Genomic DNA, 17292 nt, shown 5'->3' on the forward strand with positions numbered 1-17292 from the left:
GGGAAGAAGCAGCTAAGCTGGACTTGCTGTTTGTGAACACCAGGTCTGCAGAACTCCATGGCTAACATTCTAGGACTTTTATTTTCTTTATATACAAACATACAAGACATCTCTGCTGCCGAAACTACAACACAGAGATTTAGGGGAGCAAAAAACCCTCTAGAAAATACTTTGTTTTTAAAAGCACTTGAGAAAAAGAAAGCTAAGGGGTTATGTTTGGAAATATGCAGTTGAATCAAAGATAACCACCACAGGAGCACTACCCTGAGTAGGCCTCTGAGTACAGAGTTCAAAGAAAGCCATGTATTAATAATAACTGCTGAAACAGACCAAATTAAAATACCAGAGGAGTTAAAATAAGGTTTTAATCTAGAACACTTCCACAGACAAAAAAATTTCAAATAAATTGAAAGATAAATCCTTGTTCCCACCTGCATACACCCAGGGGTTCCCATCACTGTACTCCACTGCTCAATACCTATGTATAACATAGGAGAAAAAGAAGCAAGCAACCGAGTCCTTCACCACGGGTTTTGGTGGACTGAAGGTCAGACCCATGTATCACTACTACTTTCTACCCCAGTTGCGATCCGCTTGCTTTAAAGTAACTGAAGCTCATCTGTATTAAATTACAAACTCATTTCTATTTACAAGTCTAGTTTGAATCGCAAACCAAACTGAACTGCTTTGAGGAAAAAAATAAATCTAAAAGACTTATGCAAAAATACCTAAGTGGACAGTCTTAGATCTTAAACAGAACTTAGGAATTCCTTCATTTTTGCTGCTGTTACTAACAGCTTGCTTCTGATGGCAGTTGAGTCTCATTAATGAAAATAAATGGAAAAATTGCACTTATAGCCATCAGGTAACAAAGCCCTCCCACAGAATCCTCCTGTTTGTCCGATTCAAAGTGAGCACAGAGCATTGCCACCTCTAATCTCCCCTGCCTGTTCCTGCCTTGCAGCCTTTCACCTTACAGGGATTCCTTGTAGATGGTGAACACAACATCCAAGCAAATCTGACAAAAGCAATTCTGTTTCCTTGAAACAAGTAATCCAGTCCTGAGGCTTGGCCCTGTTGGGTGAAAGGCACTGCAGCGCTTGCAGCTTTTTTCAAATCATGAGTGGAACAGGCTAGCTGCTGCTTGGTAGCATCTATGCTGTACAGTTCAAAGAAAGAACTATTTTTCCTCTTTGCCCTTAGTCTTTCTGTAGACCATCTCTCGAAAGCTTGCGAGGATCTTATTCTCTCTTTTCCTCCTCTCCTCCTGGTTGAAGGATGCCAGAGCTCTCTTTTCATCTGCGCTGTAAATCTGGTTCTCTTTACGCAGACGCACAGCTTCCATTCGGCGATGTCTGTGGAGAAGAACATTGCATGTATCACATCAGCACAGGCAGAGGGATGTTAACGCCCCGTCACAGCTTAAATCCATCAACTGACCTGATCGATTTCAGGGGCTTGTAAATAAAGACACCTACACTAGAGAACCCAAACCGCGTTCAAACCCTTCCAGGAAGGAGCACGGCAGAGCAAAAAAATGACTTCTAGGGGTGTCTGCTCTCAGGCTGTCAGCCAGAAGTCCCACCTGTCCCCAGGATGCCAGCTGCTGGCTCACCAAAATTCAAGTAAAATTCCTTTTAGACTCAAAGAAAGTGCAGCCAACCTCTCCCACTTTGCTTAGCCTCCTACTGAGCAGACAGCACATCACCACTGCTGTCCAAACACACCAGCTTTGAGCCACCTTACACGAGCATCTTCTCACTTGAAATACACGGTAATTAGAAGTATGTCACCTGGAAAGAATTTTTGCTCTTGAAGAGAAAGTGTCCTTAAAAATCTCACCATCTATCTATCTATACAACAGGGAGTTTAGTGTAGACTATTTTAAGGACACAGAGCACCTTCTCTTCCGTGCTATCAACCAGAGCCTGGAAGCAGCCTTCCAACTGGCCAACAGAGGAAGCAACTCCTGAAAATTTCACCGAACCATGAGCACCATCAAAACTGTACCTGCTGCCACTCATGACATAACCAGAGCTCTCAAATGATGCGATCTCTTCGCTGGTCAAGCCAATTTCACCTCTCCGGGGTATACGTTTTCCTGCTTTTACATACTCTGCCATTGCTGCACCTTCACCAGGCAAGAGGGCATGTCCGTAGCTTAAAAACAAAGAAAAAAAAAAAAAAAGCAGTGATTTTAATCAGTCTCAAATAGAGAGAGCCTGAGCTACACATCCAGCTTCCCTTGGTCACTACTTGCTAGAGTTGCATTTTTAAGCACTTTTGTATTCTTGCCCACATATTGGCCTGTTTTTTTCCTTATGGTTAACACTAGCAACATTATCTTAAATTATCAATTCAATCCATTCTGATTAAATGGTAACAAAGACACTATAAAGTCACAATGCTGCAGAGCATTAGAATAAAGGCATCTCACAATTGATTTTCTAGGAACCAAGGCTACAAAGCATAAGCCAGACTTTTCCACCTGAATTCAGCCCAGAGCAAAGGCACCACTACAACTTCTGTCTGTGGGTCTCTGGCACAACATTTGTATCTGATGAAACAGACCTCTTGAAAAGTGACTTGATTTACTTGACTTGATCAAAGTTCTGTTAGAGTTGGCTACTCACTTCAAAGGCCTGTCATCCTGAGATGCATGAGTTTTGGGAGCTTCTGGTCCAATCAGGCTATCAGCTTCTGTATTTTCTGCAACAATCAAATAATGAGAAAGATTAACATTGTGTCCATTGTTCTTTGTTGTCAGAACAATTACATACGTTGACAACACCCAGAAAAGAATTCACGAAAAGGACACCAAGAAGTTTCAATCCAGGTTTAAAGTCGGGGGAACCTACTTGATCTCTCAATCCAGAGATCTTCCCCTTGCAATGTTTCATCATCAGAATCTTCACTACTTGAATCACTGGATTCCTTCCTGCTCTTCTTATTTTTCTTTTTCTTATACTTCTTCCTGTGATAAAGACAGACATGCTATTTACCAAAATTTAAGATGAAAGCAAGCTCTTGGAATCATACTCAAGTCATCCATTTCACAAGGCAACTTCCACCTGTAGGGAGACTGGCTGGCTGCATAGAGATTGTTGTTGTTTCATAGAAAACGTCTCACAGCAAACCAAAGACAACATGTACACTGTTATGCCTTTCATATACTGTTAGAAAGTGGCTCCCTAAATTTGCAGGAAGTCCTCTATGCTGCAAGGTTCTGTAGATTTATATTAAATCCAACAAATAAAGATTATTCTACAGTTTTCATAGCCCTAACTACAAGAGTGCTCAGCCTTCCTCACCACCTGCTAAGAAGGTGGTGCTGCCCTCTAGTTAAAAGAAGATAGAATTACACATGACAACCTCGGAACTTACTTTCTGTTCTTTTTCTTCTTCTTGCTTTTCTTTTTATCTTCATCTGAAAAAAAAAGAAAGCATATATGCTATCAAAAAGAGATTATTAGCTAAACCCAAGTACTTTACTGCACTGTGAATAACTAACTGCCTCCACTAGAATGCCTCAGTAGGCAGCTTCTCAGACATGATTTGTTCAGGTACCAAATAGCACTGAGAAAGTATTAGAAGAAAGCTTCCTGCAGTATTGTTTTACGTGAGAACATATCGAACGTATCCCTGGCATGAGGCACACAATGGATGCTAAATTCAGAAATCCTATTTCCTAAGGCTAGACTGCAAGCACTCAAGGAAAAGGCCCTGCAAACCCAGCAAGCTGGTGAAAGGAAAGAATACTGGATTGATGCTGCCACTCTGTAATTTCAGAACACTGCAAGCATGCAACAAAAGCCAAAAGTGTTGCTTTGCATTCAGAGGAGGAGAAGGAGAACTCTTGCACATGCACGTTAGCCAAAACCTTCTATTTCTTACCACTGGAGTTCTGCTCAGACTCCGACTCACTGTCACTGTCCTCAGAATGTTTTCTGCGTTTTCTTTTGGATGCCTTCCGCTTCTTCTTCTTCCTTTTCTTCCTCTTTTTCTTTTTTTCCTCTAGAAAGTTTTTAAAAGATAGTATCAGAGAACAGACCAAGATCATCTAGCTCCAAAGGAACTTCCTAATCTTCCCCAAGCAATGCTCTCCTTTGCACTGGAGCCACACTCACACACTCACACTCACTTCCACCTGTCCAAGTCAGTGAACCTCTTGCAAGCAACAACAGCAGATTTTAGACTTCAGGAGCTTCCCATTTTCCAAACAAGCTGTGCAAGCAAAACAAAATACCTTCTGAGCTAGAGTCTGAAGAACTACTCTTAGATTTTGCTTCCTCATCTTCTACTGGCGTATGCTCATCAGAACTGAATAAAAAAAAAAAAATCAAAGTTTGCTATTTACAATCTATATTGTAGCATTCAAAGGTACACATATGACCAAATACATGCTTGCAGATTTTGAGTCAATACTTGCAATAGAGTAAACTATTAAACAGCTAATTTGCAGCACAGGAACTGCTTTCAGAACCACAACACGAGGGTCACCTGATCTACAATAAATCATATCTTGCATCATTAATATGTTGAAATTATTTGGGGTGAAAAAGAAAAAGTAACAACCTTGTTATTTTGATTCAGAAACGAACTGACACAACATGAACTGTGGCGAAGGGACTATCATAGGGATATGATACTTTTACAAATTAAATTGACATGTTATCAGTATCACAGAAAACAGAAGAATGTGACTTACTCAGGGTCAGGAACCTTTGGTGACAGCCCCCAGACTTCAGGTGCCCCCAGTTCTCCAATTCTCTCTCTCTCATTGAGCCTCCTGCAAGAGAAAACACATTCACTGTCTGGTATCTCTTAACATCTGAGGATGGCCTAAAGCAGCCACAGTAAAGAGAAACCCCCAGCGGCCCGGCAGAGCAGCAGCAAACCTCAGCACCGCGGAGGATCGGCGCTAACGGGGTCAGCGCCCTGCCAGCCGAGCCCGGCCCGCTCCCCGGCCACCGGCACACCGGCGGGGAAGGCAAAACGCCGCGCCCGCCACAAGGAAAAGCCGAAGTCGCTTCAAACGCCGGGCAGCCCCGCAGCAGAGCGACACCCGCCCGGGAACGGGCCGCACAGAAACGGGCGCAGCCGCCTCCTCCCAGGAACCGCAGCCCCGGCACCCTGCCCGCCCCTCCCCGGCGCAGAGCAGGAACCGGCGCGGCGGGCGCTACGGGAAGCTCGGACAAGGGCAGCCCGGGGCCGGCGCTCGCCTCTGCCGCAGGATCTCCTCCTTCTCCTTCTCGTAGTACTCGGGCCAGGCCTTGCCGTGGTGGTGCCCGTGGTGCGCGGCGGAGCGCGGCCCGCCGGGCGTGCGCTCGCGGGAGCGGGACCAGCTGCGGCTGCGGCTCCGCCGGTGGCTCGGGCGCTTCAGGCCGTTGCGCTCCCTGGAACGGGAGCGGGACCTGCGTGCGCGGCGCTCGGGGCTGGCGGCCGGCGGGCTGCGGGAGCGCGACGCCGGCGCCATGGCGGCCGCTGCGGGTGCGCCGCTTCCGGGCGGTGCGCGGCTTCCGGCGTCCTCCCGGGCGGGCGGGGGCGGGCGGCAGCGCCGGGGCGGAAGCGGGACGGGACGGCCCCTCCCGCGGGGCGCACCGCCCTACGCGCCCGGGCAGCAACACGGCACCGCGGCGGCTGCGTTCCCGGGGCTCCTCCCTTTGTGCTGCCGGCGGCGGGCCAGCCCCTGCGGCGGCCGGGCCGGGTCAGCATGGACGCGCGGGCAGCGGCGGCTCCAGGTAAGGCAGCGCGGGCGGGGGCGGGGGGCGCGGCCCGGGGGCAGCGGCGGCGGCGCAGGCCCGTCCCCGGCCCGCAGGCACCGGCGGCCGGGAGCTGTCCACGGCGGGCCGGGAGCAGCACTGCCCGGCGGACAGCTCACGGACCGGGGGAGGCCCAGGTACTCCCCGCGGGGCTGCAGAGGCGCTGAGGCTCCCCCTTCCCCGGGCACCGGGGCCCAGCGCCGCCCGGCACCTTCGGGCCCGATTTTTCACAACTAAAAAATACGGCACCTCCCAGAGCGGCCCGGTCGCGGCGGCAGCACGTAAAGAGCACTCGAAACAGCAGCGGTCTGGGGAGACAATTCTCCAAATCGTGTAGTGAGGAGACGGGCACTGTCCTCCAGGGTTCGAACACCTCGCAGCGCCGCTTTCTGAGAAAAAACAGGAGTTTCTGCCCTGCCCTGGGCCGTGCGGGGTCACATCGCGGGGTCCTGCGAACATTTGGGACGGCTGCTCGCCCCCGGGGAGCCCATGCTGTTTATGCTGTCTAGAAAAGATCTCCGAGTATGTCATTCTCTTTTTCACGAACAAAACACTATTTCAGTTCCCAAATTTAACATAATCAGCAAAAAAAAAAAAATCTGTAAGAAGAAGAAAGCCTATTTAAAGGGTGCATTATTTTGCATGCATGTAACCACATGGATGGAAAAGATGTTACCAGAGGTTTGCAAGTGTGCGGTGTTACTGTGTGGGATCTCCCTGCTGTGGGGCTTTGTGAATAGTTCGGAGATCAGAGCTACTCTCTGCTTAATTCAAGCAGATAAGGCTCTCTTTTAAAGGGCTGTTTTGGCTGGCGGTGGGGTCATTTGAATGAGACAGCTGGGAGTCTGCAGTGGCTGTGTTTTTGCCAGCGGAATCTGTACCGCCTGAATTAGGGCTTGGTGACTTTGTCTCTCTGAGCGTCCAGTGTCGGGAGGAACCTGAAACCTTGGGTGATCCTGCACCCCAGCAGCTGGTGCCTCCACTCTCCTCACAGGCTCCCAAGTTCGCTTACCCCTCTAGTATGTGAAGTCAGGTGTCCCCAGACAGAAGCCCAGGCCACTGTGTACTCCCCACACGGGTGACAGCAGGTCATGTCGCCAGCCCGTGAGAGAGAAGGAAGCTGCTGGGCCAGACACGTAATAGGGACCCATCCACGTGGCAAGTAAACGTTCCCCTGAGGCCTTCAAGAGGGCATGCGGCCCTCCCTAGCTTCCCCGCTAGAGCCCTCCACAGCCAGGGCTCAGAGATAGACCCAGAAAGGGGTAGAAGACCCCAAAATGTGGCTGGGGGCAAGCGTGCTGTGCGCTGGTGCCTGGGTTTAGTGTGTGCTGAGCTGGGCTGGCATGGAGGGGGGACAGCCAGTGAATCTTGATCTTGAATCTTGTCTTGTCTTGAATCTTAAGAAAAATCAAGAGCCCACATGGTTCACATCCACAGCCAGTGCCCCCCGAGCCCCGCAGCACCCAGCACAGCTGTCCCAGCCCTCGGGTGCACTGTGGCAGCTCATCAGGAGGCCACTCGCGCCTGCACCCAAGTCTGTCTTGGCAAAATGGTGACCAAAACATCTACCTCTGAGGAGCACTCTGCACCTCTGCTAGTTAACATTGTGCAGTCATTTTAAGTATTTTTGTATATAGGTTATACAATGCACAGATATACAGTGCAGAGCAGCATCTATAACTACTGATGTCAGTAAAAAGTATCACTGGACTTTGAATTTGGTTATATGAGCCTTTATATAATGGGATTAACAGGAAAAATAATCTCTGAAAGTTCCTTGAAGCATGAATGGTGGAAATTAGTATTTTAGAGTCCTTCAGAAGCAGTGGTGTTTTATTTGAAATTCCACACTGGAAGAGTATTTCTGTCACTAAAAGTAGTCTTAACTAGGATAACTCTTGAATTTTTATTTTACTGAAGGCCCTAATGGGAAATTCACTGTCCTGTTTATCAAATTTAATTTATTTTAATGTAGAATACATTTTTTCATGATACAGAAAACTTGTTTTTCTCTCAGATTTGTCAAACCTTTAAAAGAATTTTCTGTTCCCACAAACTGTACTTTTAAAAAAGGAGAGAGCTCTTGAAATTGCTAAACTGAAAACTTGTTACTGAATTGTGTATGTTTTGGTATTCTCACAAAAACCTACACATCACTTCTTTAAATTTGTACTTTATGTTTTCAGAGCCTCCCTTCAGAGAGTTTTTTTGAATCATTTATATACATCAAAATAAAAGTTGCTATTGTGTCTCTTACCTTTCTTTTTAGTCCCAGGAATATGCCCTTTAGTTCCATGTTCTAGATGTTTGTCATCAGTATCTTAGATAAAATGTTTATTTTAATTTGTCACTGTAAGTTTTTGTGTGAGTCAAATCACACACTTTCTAGGCTTATCTAAAAATAAGAGGGGAAAAAAAAACCAAACCAAACCAACCAAAACTAAGAGGTGCATGCTACAGGAGGGCTCAGCGGCACCTTCACTACAATTTTTTAAGGTGGTCAGAGCATTAGCTCTGCCCTGAGCATGGCAAGGAGACAGCGGGCTTCAGATTTTATATCTGATGTAAGAAGATACCCTAGAGAGAAGCTTCTGCAAAAAGTAAAAGTCAAAGAGATGGTGCAACACTCACAGCTAGACCAGCACCTTTTAAATTAGCATGCATTTCTGTGCCCAAGGGCAAGCAGTTCAAACCTGATTTTTGAGAACTGATGCCGCTCCAGGAGCAGGGCTCCTTCCAAATCAGTGCTCATCTTTATCTAGGAATTTTCCTATTAGTTATTTAAAAATGCGACAGGCAATGGGGAGAAGAAAACTCCTTAAAGACACAGGATAAGAGGTTAAGAAATGCTTTAATGTAGACCATCAGACATTTTTGGAGGAGAAAACAGAACACTGGATCATATATTAACAATTAAAACAATTATAGCATTATTTTCATTTAATATAGCCTGTGTAAAAATGACTAAGAACATAGATCAAATGATAAAATTTAATTGAAGGGTTACATGAGGAAGAAAAGCCTACCTTTTCCCATTATTGTTCTTCTCCGTTAGTTTTTCTTCTCTCAACTCTCTGGAAAAACCTATGAACAGAAGCCAGCTTTGGAACATTTCAGATCTGAAGGCTTGCTTCAAAAAGGCACTTCTGCTACCAGCTGTACAAACACCGGGAGCGCGGCAGGTGATTTTCACTCTAGAAGGGCTCGTAAAGCTAGGCAGGACCATGTCGTTGCTGATCTTTGCGGTGAGGGCTTGCAGGTGTTTGTGCCAGTGACTGTGGCCTGTTAATGGTTTTGGTCGAACTTGAGAGAAGGACATTTGTTCTTGGCAGAGTTTTTGAATCATAAGAAAAATCAAGAGCCCACATGGTTCACATCCACAAAATCCATAGAGAAAAAAAAGAACAGTAACTGAAAATGAAAAATATCTTTTATGGTCCTGGTGCTCTTTGAGCATTCATGCACAGTGACGGTTTCCAAGAGACCGCATTGTGGATACGTCACTTTGATGACCGCATGTCGAATGTGCCGAGAGCCGCGTTTTGTCAAGGCGCTCACTTCTGTAGGGCTGCTAGCGGAGTCTCACACGTGCCGCTGTGCTGCGAAGAATACAAAATAAACCATCCCGCAGTGCGAGCGTGGGTGTTCGGGTTCGGGTTGCAGGAGGTTTCCTCGCTCTTGGGCGGAGGTGCCGGCTGAGAGCAGCGGGCCTGGGCTGTGCCCCCGGGAAGGGAATGAGCCGCGGCGGGAGAGAACCTGCTGCCATCGGCTCCGCGACCGGCCCAGCGCGGGCAGACACGGGGCAGGTGCTGGGGGTTGCTGCGGCCTTCGCCTGGGGGAGCGGAAAAGCTGGGGGCCCGGCAGAACTGCCAAGGCCGCGGCCAGGCCCGTGTGCTCGGCCCTGGGCTACCCAAGGGCTCCGGTGGAGCGGGGCTGGGAGCGGCGAGGTACCGAGCTCCCTCCCGCCAGCCCCAACGGACGGAGCCCTGGGGCCTATAACCGGGCTGCGCTGCACCCCCGAGGGGAGGGAACGGCGCGAGGGAGGCGGTGTCCGGGGGCTCCTGGGAGCCGCCAACCACCTGAGCCCGCTACCGCGGCCGAGCGGCTCCGGGCACCGCGGGGACTCTGGGCCGGAGGCCGGGCCGCGGAGCCCAGGGCGGGCACAGCTCGCCGCGGTCCGGCCGGAGGTCCCGCTTGAGGCGGCTGCAGGGCCGCCCCGCCCTCCGGCCCCGAACGCGCCCGAAGGTTCCCGAGGCCGCTCGGGTCAGGGAGCCGAAGGGTGACGAGCGCGCTCGGGCGGAGCGCGGCCGTTCGCAGGGGAGGGCGGTGCGGGGGGGCGGCGCCCGGGCCCGAGCGGCGGCGGGTGCTGGCGGCGGGTGCTGGCGGCCGGAGCGCAGGTAAGGCGGCCCTTGCCCTCCTCCTCGGGCTGCCTCCCCCTCCCGCCGCTGGTGGGGCCGGCCCCGCTCCGCTCTCCTCCAGCCAGCAGCGCTGGCAGCGGGCACGGCCTGGCCGCGCGGGGGGGCGGCCCGTCCGCTCCGGCTCCTGCCGCCGGGCCGCTCCCCGGGCCCGCTGCTTGCGAGCGCCAACGCCGCCGCTCCGTCTGGCTGAGGCGGGGCCGCCCGGCCGCTGTTGCTCCACCCGGGGGGCCCGGCGGCCTCCGTGAAACCCCTCCCGCGGCAGCGCCCTCCCCGCGGCGGCTTGAAGCGCCGGGCTGCGCGGTGAACGCAGCGGGGGCTGCGGGAGCCGAGCGGCCGGGCCGGGGCACAGCGGGTGTGCGGCGCGGGGGGCTCGGCCTCCGCGGCTCATCCTGCCCTTCCCGGCGTATGGAAATAAAGTTTTACGAGTAAAACGAAGAATTTACAGACTTTAACTCGCTGCTTGTATATTTCGATGTTGAGTTTTTCGCGTCTTGTTGAGGAAGTGCCAAAGGATGGGTTAGTTTGACTTTACTGATGTTTTTGTTGACGCGTTGCCTCAGTATCTTGGTTTCAAGCACAAAGCAACCTTGCAAATATGTGAGGAGAAAACAAAAAAGCTTATTTTTGTGGACAAGGAAGTGAAGGATCAACAGTATTTTCTTTAACCTCGGTTGACTGGCAACATATGGATGCAGATTTTGTTGTCTGGCCCATAAATAACCTGGATGTTATCGGGCTTTCTTACAAAAATTTACAGAATATTTTCACAATTAAAAATAAATCTCTAATAATATTTAAAGCCTATTGAGAAACCTGATTCTTCAGCCTCCTTGGCTTTCAAATTTAGCATACTTGCTGTTGAATCAGAAAAGCAGTTATTTCTCTGTTCCTCACTTTGTAAGAATAGAGGATGTAGTCAGAATTGCACATACATTGTGTCAAAGGTGAAGGGACAAATAACAGTGAGAAACAAGTGCTATTGCATATAAGCTTACGAGTAGTATCTTGGATTTGTTTTTTTGAAAGAAGGAATAAGCCATAAATGTGAGGATGTTGTCATACAGTTAAAACTGTAAATCTGTATTTTTACTCATCTGATTTTTACTTTCTCTTTGTAGGAATGGAGGGGAAGAAAATGATTTCTGCAACAGACACACAGTATTCTAGTGTGCTCCTTCAGTCTTTGAATGAACAACGTGACCATGGGCTTTTTTGTGATGTTACTGTCATAGTGGAGGACCAGAAATTTCGAGCTCACAGGAACATCCTTTCGGCCTCAAGCACTTATTTTCACCAGCTTTTCTCAGTGGCTGGGCAAGTGGTTGAACTGAGCTTTGTAAGAGCAGAAATTTTTGCAGAAATTCTTAACTATATTTATAGTTCCAAAATAATCAGCATTCGATCCGATTTACTTGATGAACTGATTAAATCAGGGCAACAGCTGGGTGTTAAATTCATAGCTGATCTGGGCGTACCTCTGTCTGAAGGAAAAATGCCAAGCAAGGTCAAAGACGGTGCTTCAGAAACGTCAACGTCTAGTCCAGCTCAAAAGGATGCTGAAACCCAGGTACCTGCAATCAGGCCAGAGTGTCAAGAGGTAATGGATGGGATGCCAGTTATAACACAGTCATTCTCCTTACGTGGCATAGAATATGAGACTACAAAAATTACAGTGAGTGATTCAGATGATGAGGACGATGATGTAATTTTCTGCTCTGAGATTGTTCCTCCAAAAGAATGTACTAAAGAAACAAATACTGCAACCCAGAACCAGCCTTGCCCAAGTCCAGCTGGAGTTTCTGACCAAAAATCTTGTGGCAGTGGTAGCTCTCCCCATTTGACAAGTACCACAGCAGCTCAAAAACTCACTTCGTCTGCCACTCAGCTAAGCCCAAACCAAACACAGTCAAGCACTGAATCACTTGTCTCTGCAACACCGCAACATTTGACTCCTAATATCATTGTACTAAATAAGCCTCTGCTTAACTCATCGCTCGGTGCCAGCTCCTCACATCAAACACATGTGACCCCTACAATTAATTTAGTTGAGGAGAACCAGCAGCCTTCAAATAATGGATCCCTAACTGAAGCAGAAACAACTGCTGTTGATGATGAAGAGGTTGTTGAAGATGATGTCGATATCATTAGCTCCTCTAGTCCTGCTTCAGTCAGCAGTAGCTCTTTGGTTCAGCAACCTTCTGTACCCAAGGCAGCAAGCACTGAAGGATCAGGTGTACAGAAAAAACAGGTCGTTACATTTTCACAAGAGCCATTTGCTAAACCTGGAGAATTAAAAATAAAAATCTCAGATGTCCTTTCTGGAAACAACAAGGAATTCAGTTCAGGTGTAGCATCAGCGCATGTGGCTGAAGGGCAGAAAATCATAACATTAGATACAGCAACTGAAATAGAAGGGCTGTCCACAGGCTGTAAGGTTTATGCAAATATCGGTGAGGATACATATGACATAGTCATTCCTGTAAAGGGTGACTCTGAGGAGCGCGAAGCCAAGGCTGATGAGACACCTAGAACATCCGATGGTGATTCTTCAGACAGGAAGCGCATGAAAGTAAAGCACGATGACCACTACGAGCTCATAGTGGACGGGAGGGTCTACTACATTTGTATGGTGTGTAAGAGATCGTACGCGTGTCTGACGAGTTTACGGAGACATTTTAACGTTCACTCCTGGGAGAAGAAGTATCCGTGTCGATACTGTGACAAGGTTTTCCCTCTTGCAGAATACCGTACAAAGCATGAAATTCACCACACTGGTGAGCGAAGGTACCAGTGCTTGACGTGTGGCAAATCTTTCATCAACTACCAAATTACGGCCTCCCACATAAGATCGGTTCATAGCCAAGACCCCTCTGGAGATACCAAACTCTATCGACTGAATCCTTGCAGGTCTTTGCAGATCAGACAGTATGCGTACATCACTGATCGCTCCAGCAGTATACCAGGGATAAACGAGGGCGGCATCGTTTATCGCGTTGGCACCGGGAAGGATGGCACGGAAGGAACAACTTCTGACCCTCCAGCCAAACCAATTTCCTGGGATGACATTTTCGTTCCACAGGGAAACGAAGCAATTTTTAAACAAAATCCATCAGAGGGAAGTACTGAATTTGAGTTTGTAATACCAGAATCTTACTGAATCATGTTAAATACTGGAAAAAGGATTCAGTGCAGAAATATTGCAGCTGTTTTAAATGAACTGTTAAAATCACTGTAAAATGTTAAAGCGAAAACAAGTTAACTTGTTCTAGCAAGTCATCAAATGGTAGCACTTAGATGGATCATTAGTAGCTGCAAGTCATTTGTGGAAGCGATTAATCTGAATGTTTACTTGAATAGACAATAAGACATTTCCGACGAGCTGGCAGTGTTTCCTGGTATCTTAATTTTGATCAAAACATGGGGATTTGTAGCTTGAAAAGGTACAATTTCTTCAAAAGAGCAAGAAATCTTCTAAAGTAATTGAGGTATTTCCTGTACCCATACTTACAATGTAAACCCTTTCTTTCATGTTAGCACTTTAATGCTGAATTGTATTTAGATGTTAACCAAGAAAAAAACCCAGATTTTTCATGGCATTCCCTTGAATGTGGAACCATTTAAAAAAACAAATCCCACGACACATTTTTGCAAACAGTGCAAGGGTCCAAAATAACTCATCCAGTAGTTTGGAGTAGTGTATTCTTGAACTAGCAGCTTAGTTCTGCTTTTATAAGCACTATGAATCATGTCCTCATGCAAATAGTCTTGCTAACAAGAGCCACTTGGTCAGGGCTAACTTGAACCAACTCCTTTTATACTTGGCACTATGGTGAGCAGAGTATTCAGTGTCTGGACCATTAGATTTTACTCTTTTTGCAATGGGGGGAAAAAAAAAACCCAAACCCACAAAGCTCAATAGTGAAGAAGCTGAAACAGGGATTTGGATTTTTCTCCCGCACTTATAGGGTATGGAGGCATGAGGACTAAACCAGCAATCAAAAAATACCCTCCATCCACCGTAATCCAAAGTATAATTCCTCTGCAGTTGTCTAGTCACCTATTTTTCAGTTTAAGGTTTATTATATTGTCCATTTCTTCTCCTTGCAATTGGTACAAGTTCAGACACTTGGATGACAAATTGGATATTTAACTTGAACAGGAAACAGTAGATCTGAAAAAACTAAACAGCTGCTTACTGGAGTCATAGTTTAGCATTTCAGATTGAGTGACTTGTTGAGTTTTTGTAAATGGTGATATGAAAACTGCTCAAGTTCTAGAGATGACTGAGAAAGATTATCATGCATAGTACTAGTTATCGTGACCTTTCATCGCTTAACTTAAAGGTTTTTACTTTTTCATATTTCAAGTAAGCATCTTAATCGTATGAACTTCAAGGTTAAGATTTTAGACATATAACACTCTAGACAGAAAGACATTTAAATGGTAAGTGGTTCAAATACCACCTGAGCTATAAAAAAAGGGTACCAGAAATCTCTCGAGTAACAATGTTATAGGCTGGGTGTTGTCTGGGATGGCATTTCAGCAGCAAAACATAATCCTCACGAGACAGAAGCACCGATGGCCTGTGTCAGCACAGGTAGCTCTGGCGTAGCTGGCTGCATGCTATACTGAGACTTCCCTAACTTTTTAACAAGAGAAACACAACCTTATTTTTGTTATTGACATGACACATCTGGAATTAAGCATACATCTCAAAGTGTACATTCAAGAACAATGAAACATAACGGCTATCAATATTTGCTGCTGATATATTTAAAACCTTAAATGGAACTGTGCCTACTAAAGGTCTCTTTTTGGAGGAAAACTGGAAAATTAGGGCTTTGTAACTATTTTTGCTAGAAGACTCGTGCTTGCATGTGTCTCAGGGTCTTCAGTTTTCCTTGGAAGTGATTTTTGATATCCAAAGTCCAGAGCTCATGTAAAGCATTTTTTTTTGTTTCACTTCCAGTATTTATTGGTTTGGAAACATGTTAAATCCATTCTTTTAAGACTTTTTATGGGGCCATGAGCTTTTATATTTAGATTTTGGCTATTGCACTTCTGTTTGTGTTTTTGTTTGTTTTTGTAAACACTTAGCTTTCATTTTAACTTAATGAAAACCTTATGTAAATACTGAGAAGTTGGCTTTGGGGTAACAGATGAAAAAGATTGAATCTGAAAAAGCATTTATATAAAAATTTAAAATGTCAACAGAGTATGGTAACAGACCTCACAGTCATTTATATGCATATAAAAACATTACCAGATCTGCTGCAAAATAGGATGATGATGGTGGCTGTATCCTCACTATATGGTTCCTTTGGGAATTCACACCATAGCATTCCAGTATATGAATTAAATAAATACTAAGATAACAATTGACTGCTTATTTATTTTGTCCTCCTAAGGCATGCAGCCTATAAAGAGACACAGAAGCTGACGACTATATACATTGAACGTTGGGTTCTACAGCTATTGCCCAGGAACTGTTCCCTGTGAAGCGTTTATCACTTTTGCCAGATCTGTAATGTATATAGTTGTACAGTCTTTCCTTAACATACTTTTTAAAGTTGTGTTCTACTTTTCATTAATCAATACTTGATATTAGTTCTTAGAGCTTTCTATGGCAAAAAAATAATTAAAAAAAGTTTAATTGTAAAGATGCGTATAGAATGTCTCCTTTTTAATGGCAACTCAACTTCTACGGTCCAACATGTTAGATTATCAGCAGTTCGTAGCTTCCTTTTTCAGGTCTGAACCGTAACGGGTTTGTATTGGGTTTAGTGTCTTGGTTTGTTTTGGGGTTTTTTTGAGCACCTTCCAAGAAAGCAAATTAGCAGAAAAACCCCACTATGCATTGTGAGCTGATCCATGCTTTCTCTCAGAACGGGCAGAGCTGTTGTGGAACAGTCTGTCCAGCTATTACAGTCATTGCAAATGAGCTGGAAATCAAGAACAACATCCACAGTGAGCAGTGCAGTGCATTTCAGGTAATTTATGGTTAGGGCTCCTCTTCTTACCAGGCTGCTGACTAGTTACAATTTGGAAGAGCTGGACTGTTGGTGAACTGTAGCTAACACGGAGAAAATTAGTCACTTCATGTAGACTTCTTATTACAGGGAAGGAATGCAATTTAGTAAGTAATAAATGATGGTTTAGATGCCTTTATCTCCTTGGCATAGGGCTTCCACCTACTTCTGCTAACATCAAAGAGCGGCTGACCTCATCAGGACAGAATTAAGCCCAAAGTAATACAGTAAACATGAAAGTAAATAAAGGAGACAGTGACACGGCCCTGGCTGGATTATTTGCCTCTGTTAAGCAAAAAAACAGCAGTAATGACTTCACAGTGACTGAAGTCACAATACCCTGTTAACGTGGGTAGACCTGCAGAATTGTGAAGTGTGGGGGCACCCAGGGCTTTTAAAAACACAACTTAAAAAGACCTGGCTCTGGCTAATCCTGGTAGAAACACTGGTTTCCAATACAGCAAATAAAGGGGTTTTTTGGTGTATTTTTTTTTTTTTAATGTATGATGCTATTATACTGGAATTCCTCACCTAACATAAAGGCTGCTTGTGAAACAGGAAAGCTGCTACAATATAAAATGCAATTTATAAATGTTTACAAAAGTCACACAGTTTTATTTTACTTTGGTAAAGTAATAAAAGGGTACATATGGGTCACAATCTTGACATTCTCATAAGAAATTATGAATACAGTGCAGAATGTTGCATTTACATTAAATGCTTGGTTTTACTCACGCAGAAGGAAACAGGTAATTCAAGAGAAAATCCCATCTGTAATTTTTTAAATGTGAAAACGGACTAGTCCTTTTATAGTGAATTTAAAGCAGCAATGTAATTTTTGCTTAAATATGCCTTAGAAACAAATGAGAATTTGGATAATTCCTCAGTTTAGTATTTGTCAACTCAAAACGAATGACACAATCATCTCCTAAGTGTTTCTCTGCCACTAAGTTATGTTCCCCTCATGAGTTTCTTGGCCCTTTCCTGTAGTGTTCCCTGCTCCTTCCAGCCCTATTTAGTTGACAGGCACAAATGGCAGAGTATGTCTGTCAGAAGTGGGACAGGAACATTAATTTTATTTCA

General features: G+C 45.9%; 2 protein-coding genes across 6 annotated transcripts; one reads left to right on the forward strand and one right to left on the reverse strand.

Annotated features, from left to right (window-relative positions):
• Window positions 1-334: 334 nt before the first annotated feature.
• NKAP (NFKB activating protein) lies at window positions 335-9701 on the reverse strand. Of its 2 annotated transcripts, none has more exons than XM_071813426.1 (9): window positions 8789-9701; window positions 4709-4789; window positions 4247-4320; window positions 3895-4014; window positions 3385-3427; window positions 2859-2974; window positions 2634-2709; window positions 2011-2160; window positions 335-1355 (listed from the first exon to the last, which is right to left on the reverse strand). In XM_071813426.1, exons 1-9 carry the CDS (start codon window positions 9217-9219, stop codon window positions 1181-1183), a joined length of 1266 nt encoding a protein of 421 aa, XP_071669527.1. In that variant the 5' UTR covers window positions 9220-9701; the 3' UTR covers window positions 335-1180. The 2 variants fall into 2 exon arrangements, with proteins under 2 accessions (XP_071669527.1, XP_065703011.1); XM_065846939.2 differs by lacking the exon at window positions 8789-9701 and adding an exon at window positions 5223-5493.
• ZBTB33 (zinc finger and BTB domain containing 33) lies at window positions 5585-15840 on the forward strand. 4 transcript variants are annotated; one of them, XM_065846693.2, is made up of 2 exons: window positions 5585-5741; window positions 11299-15840. In XM_065846693.2, the coding sequence occupies exons 1-2, from the start codon at window positions 5714-5716 to the stop codon at window positions 13335-13337; spliced, it is 2067 nt and encodes a 688-aa protein (XP_065702765.1). In that variant the 5' UTR covers window positions 5585-5713; the 3' UTR covers window positions 13338-15840. The 4 variants fall into 4 exon arrangements, with proteins under 4 accessions (XP_065702765.1, XP_065702766.1, XP_071669526.1 ...); XM_065846694.2 differs by lacking the exon at window positions 5585-5741 and adding an exon at window positions 10100-10159; XM_071813425.1 differs by lacking the exon at window positions 5585-5741 and adding an exon at window positions 10543-10696.
• Window positions 15841-17292: the final 1452 nt, after the last annotated feature.

The sequence above is a fragment of the Patagioenas fasciata genome, chromosome 11 (genome assembly GCF_037038585.1).
Source record: "Patagioenas fasciata isolate bPatFas1 chromosome 11, bPatFas1.hap1, whole genome shotgun sequence".
Taxonomy (NCBI): domain Eukaryota; kingdom Metazoa; phylum Chordata; class Aves; order Columbiformes; family Columbidae; genus Patagioenas; species Patagioenas fasciata.

What these genes read in the sequence shown, in the direction of transcription:
- ZBTB33 (XM_065846693.2), top strand. Translation starts at nt 5,714, where the DNA reads ATGGACGCGCGGGCAGCGGCGGCTCCAG. An exon ending in GCGGGCAGCGGCGGCTCCAG is followed by an intron (nt 5,742 to 11,298) that starts GTAAGGCAGCGC and finishes TTCTCTTTGTAG; the next exon opens with GAATGGAGGGGAAGAAAATG.
- NKAP (XM_071813426.1), bottom strand. Translation starts at nt 9,219, where the DNA reads ATGCTCAAAGAGCACCAGGACCATAAAAGATATTTTTCATTTTCAGTT. An exon ending in AAGAACAATAATGGGAAAAG is followed by an intron (nt 4,790 to 8,788) that starts GTAGGCTTTTCT and finishes TTTCTCTTGCAG; the next exon opens with GAGGCTCAATGAGAGAGAGA. An exon ending in GTCTGAGCAGAACTCCAGTG is followed by an intron (nt 3,428 to 3,894) that starts GTAAGAAATAGA and finishes TTTTTTTTTCAG; the next exon opens with ATGAAGATAAAAAGAAAAGC.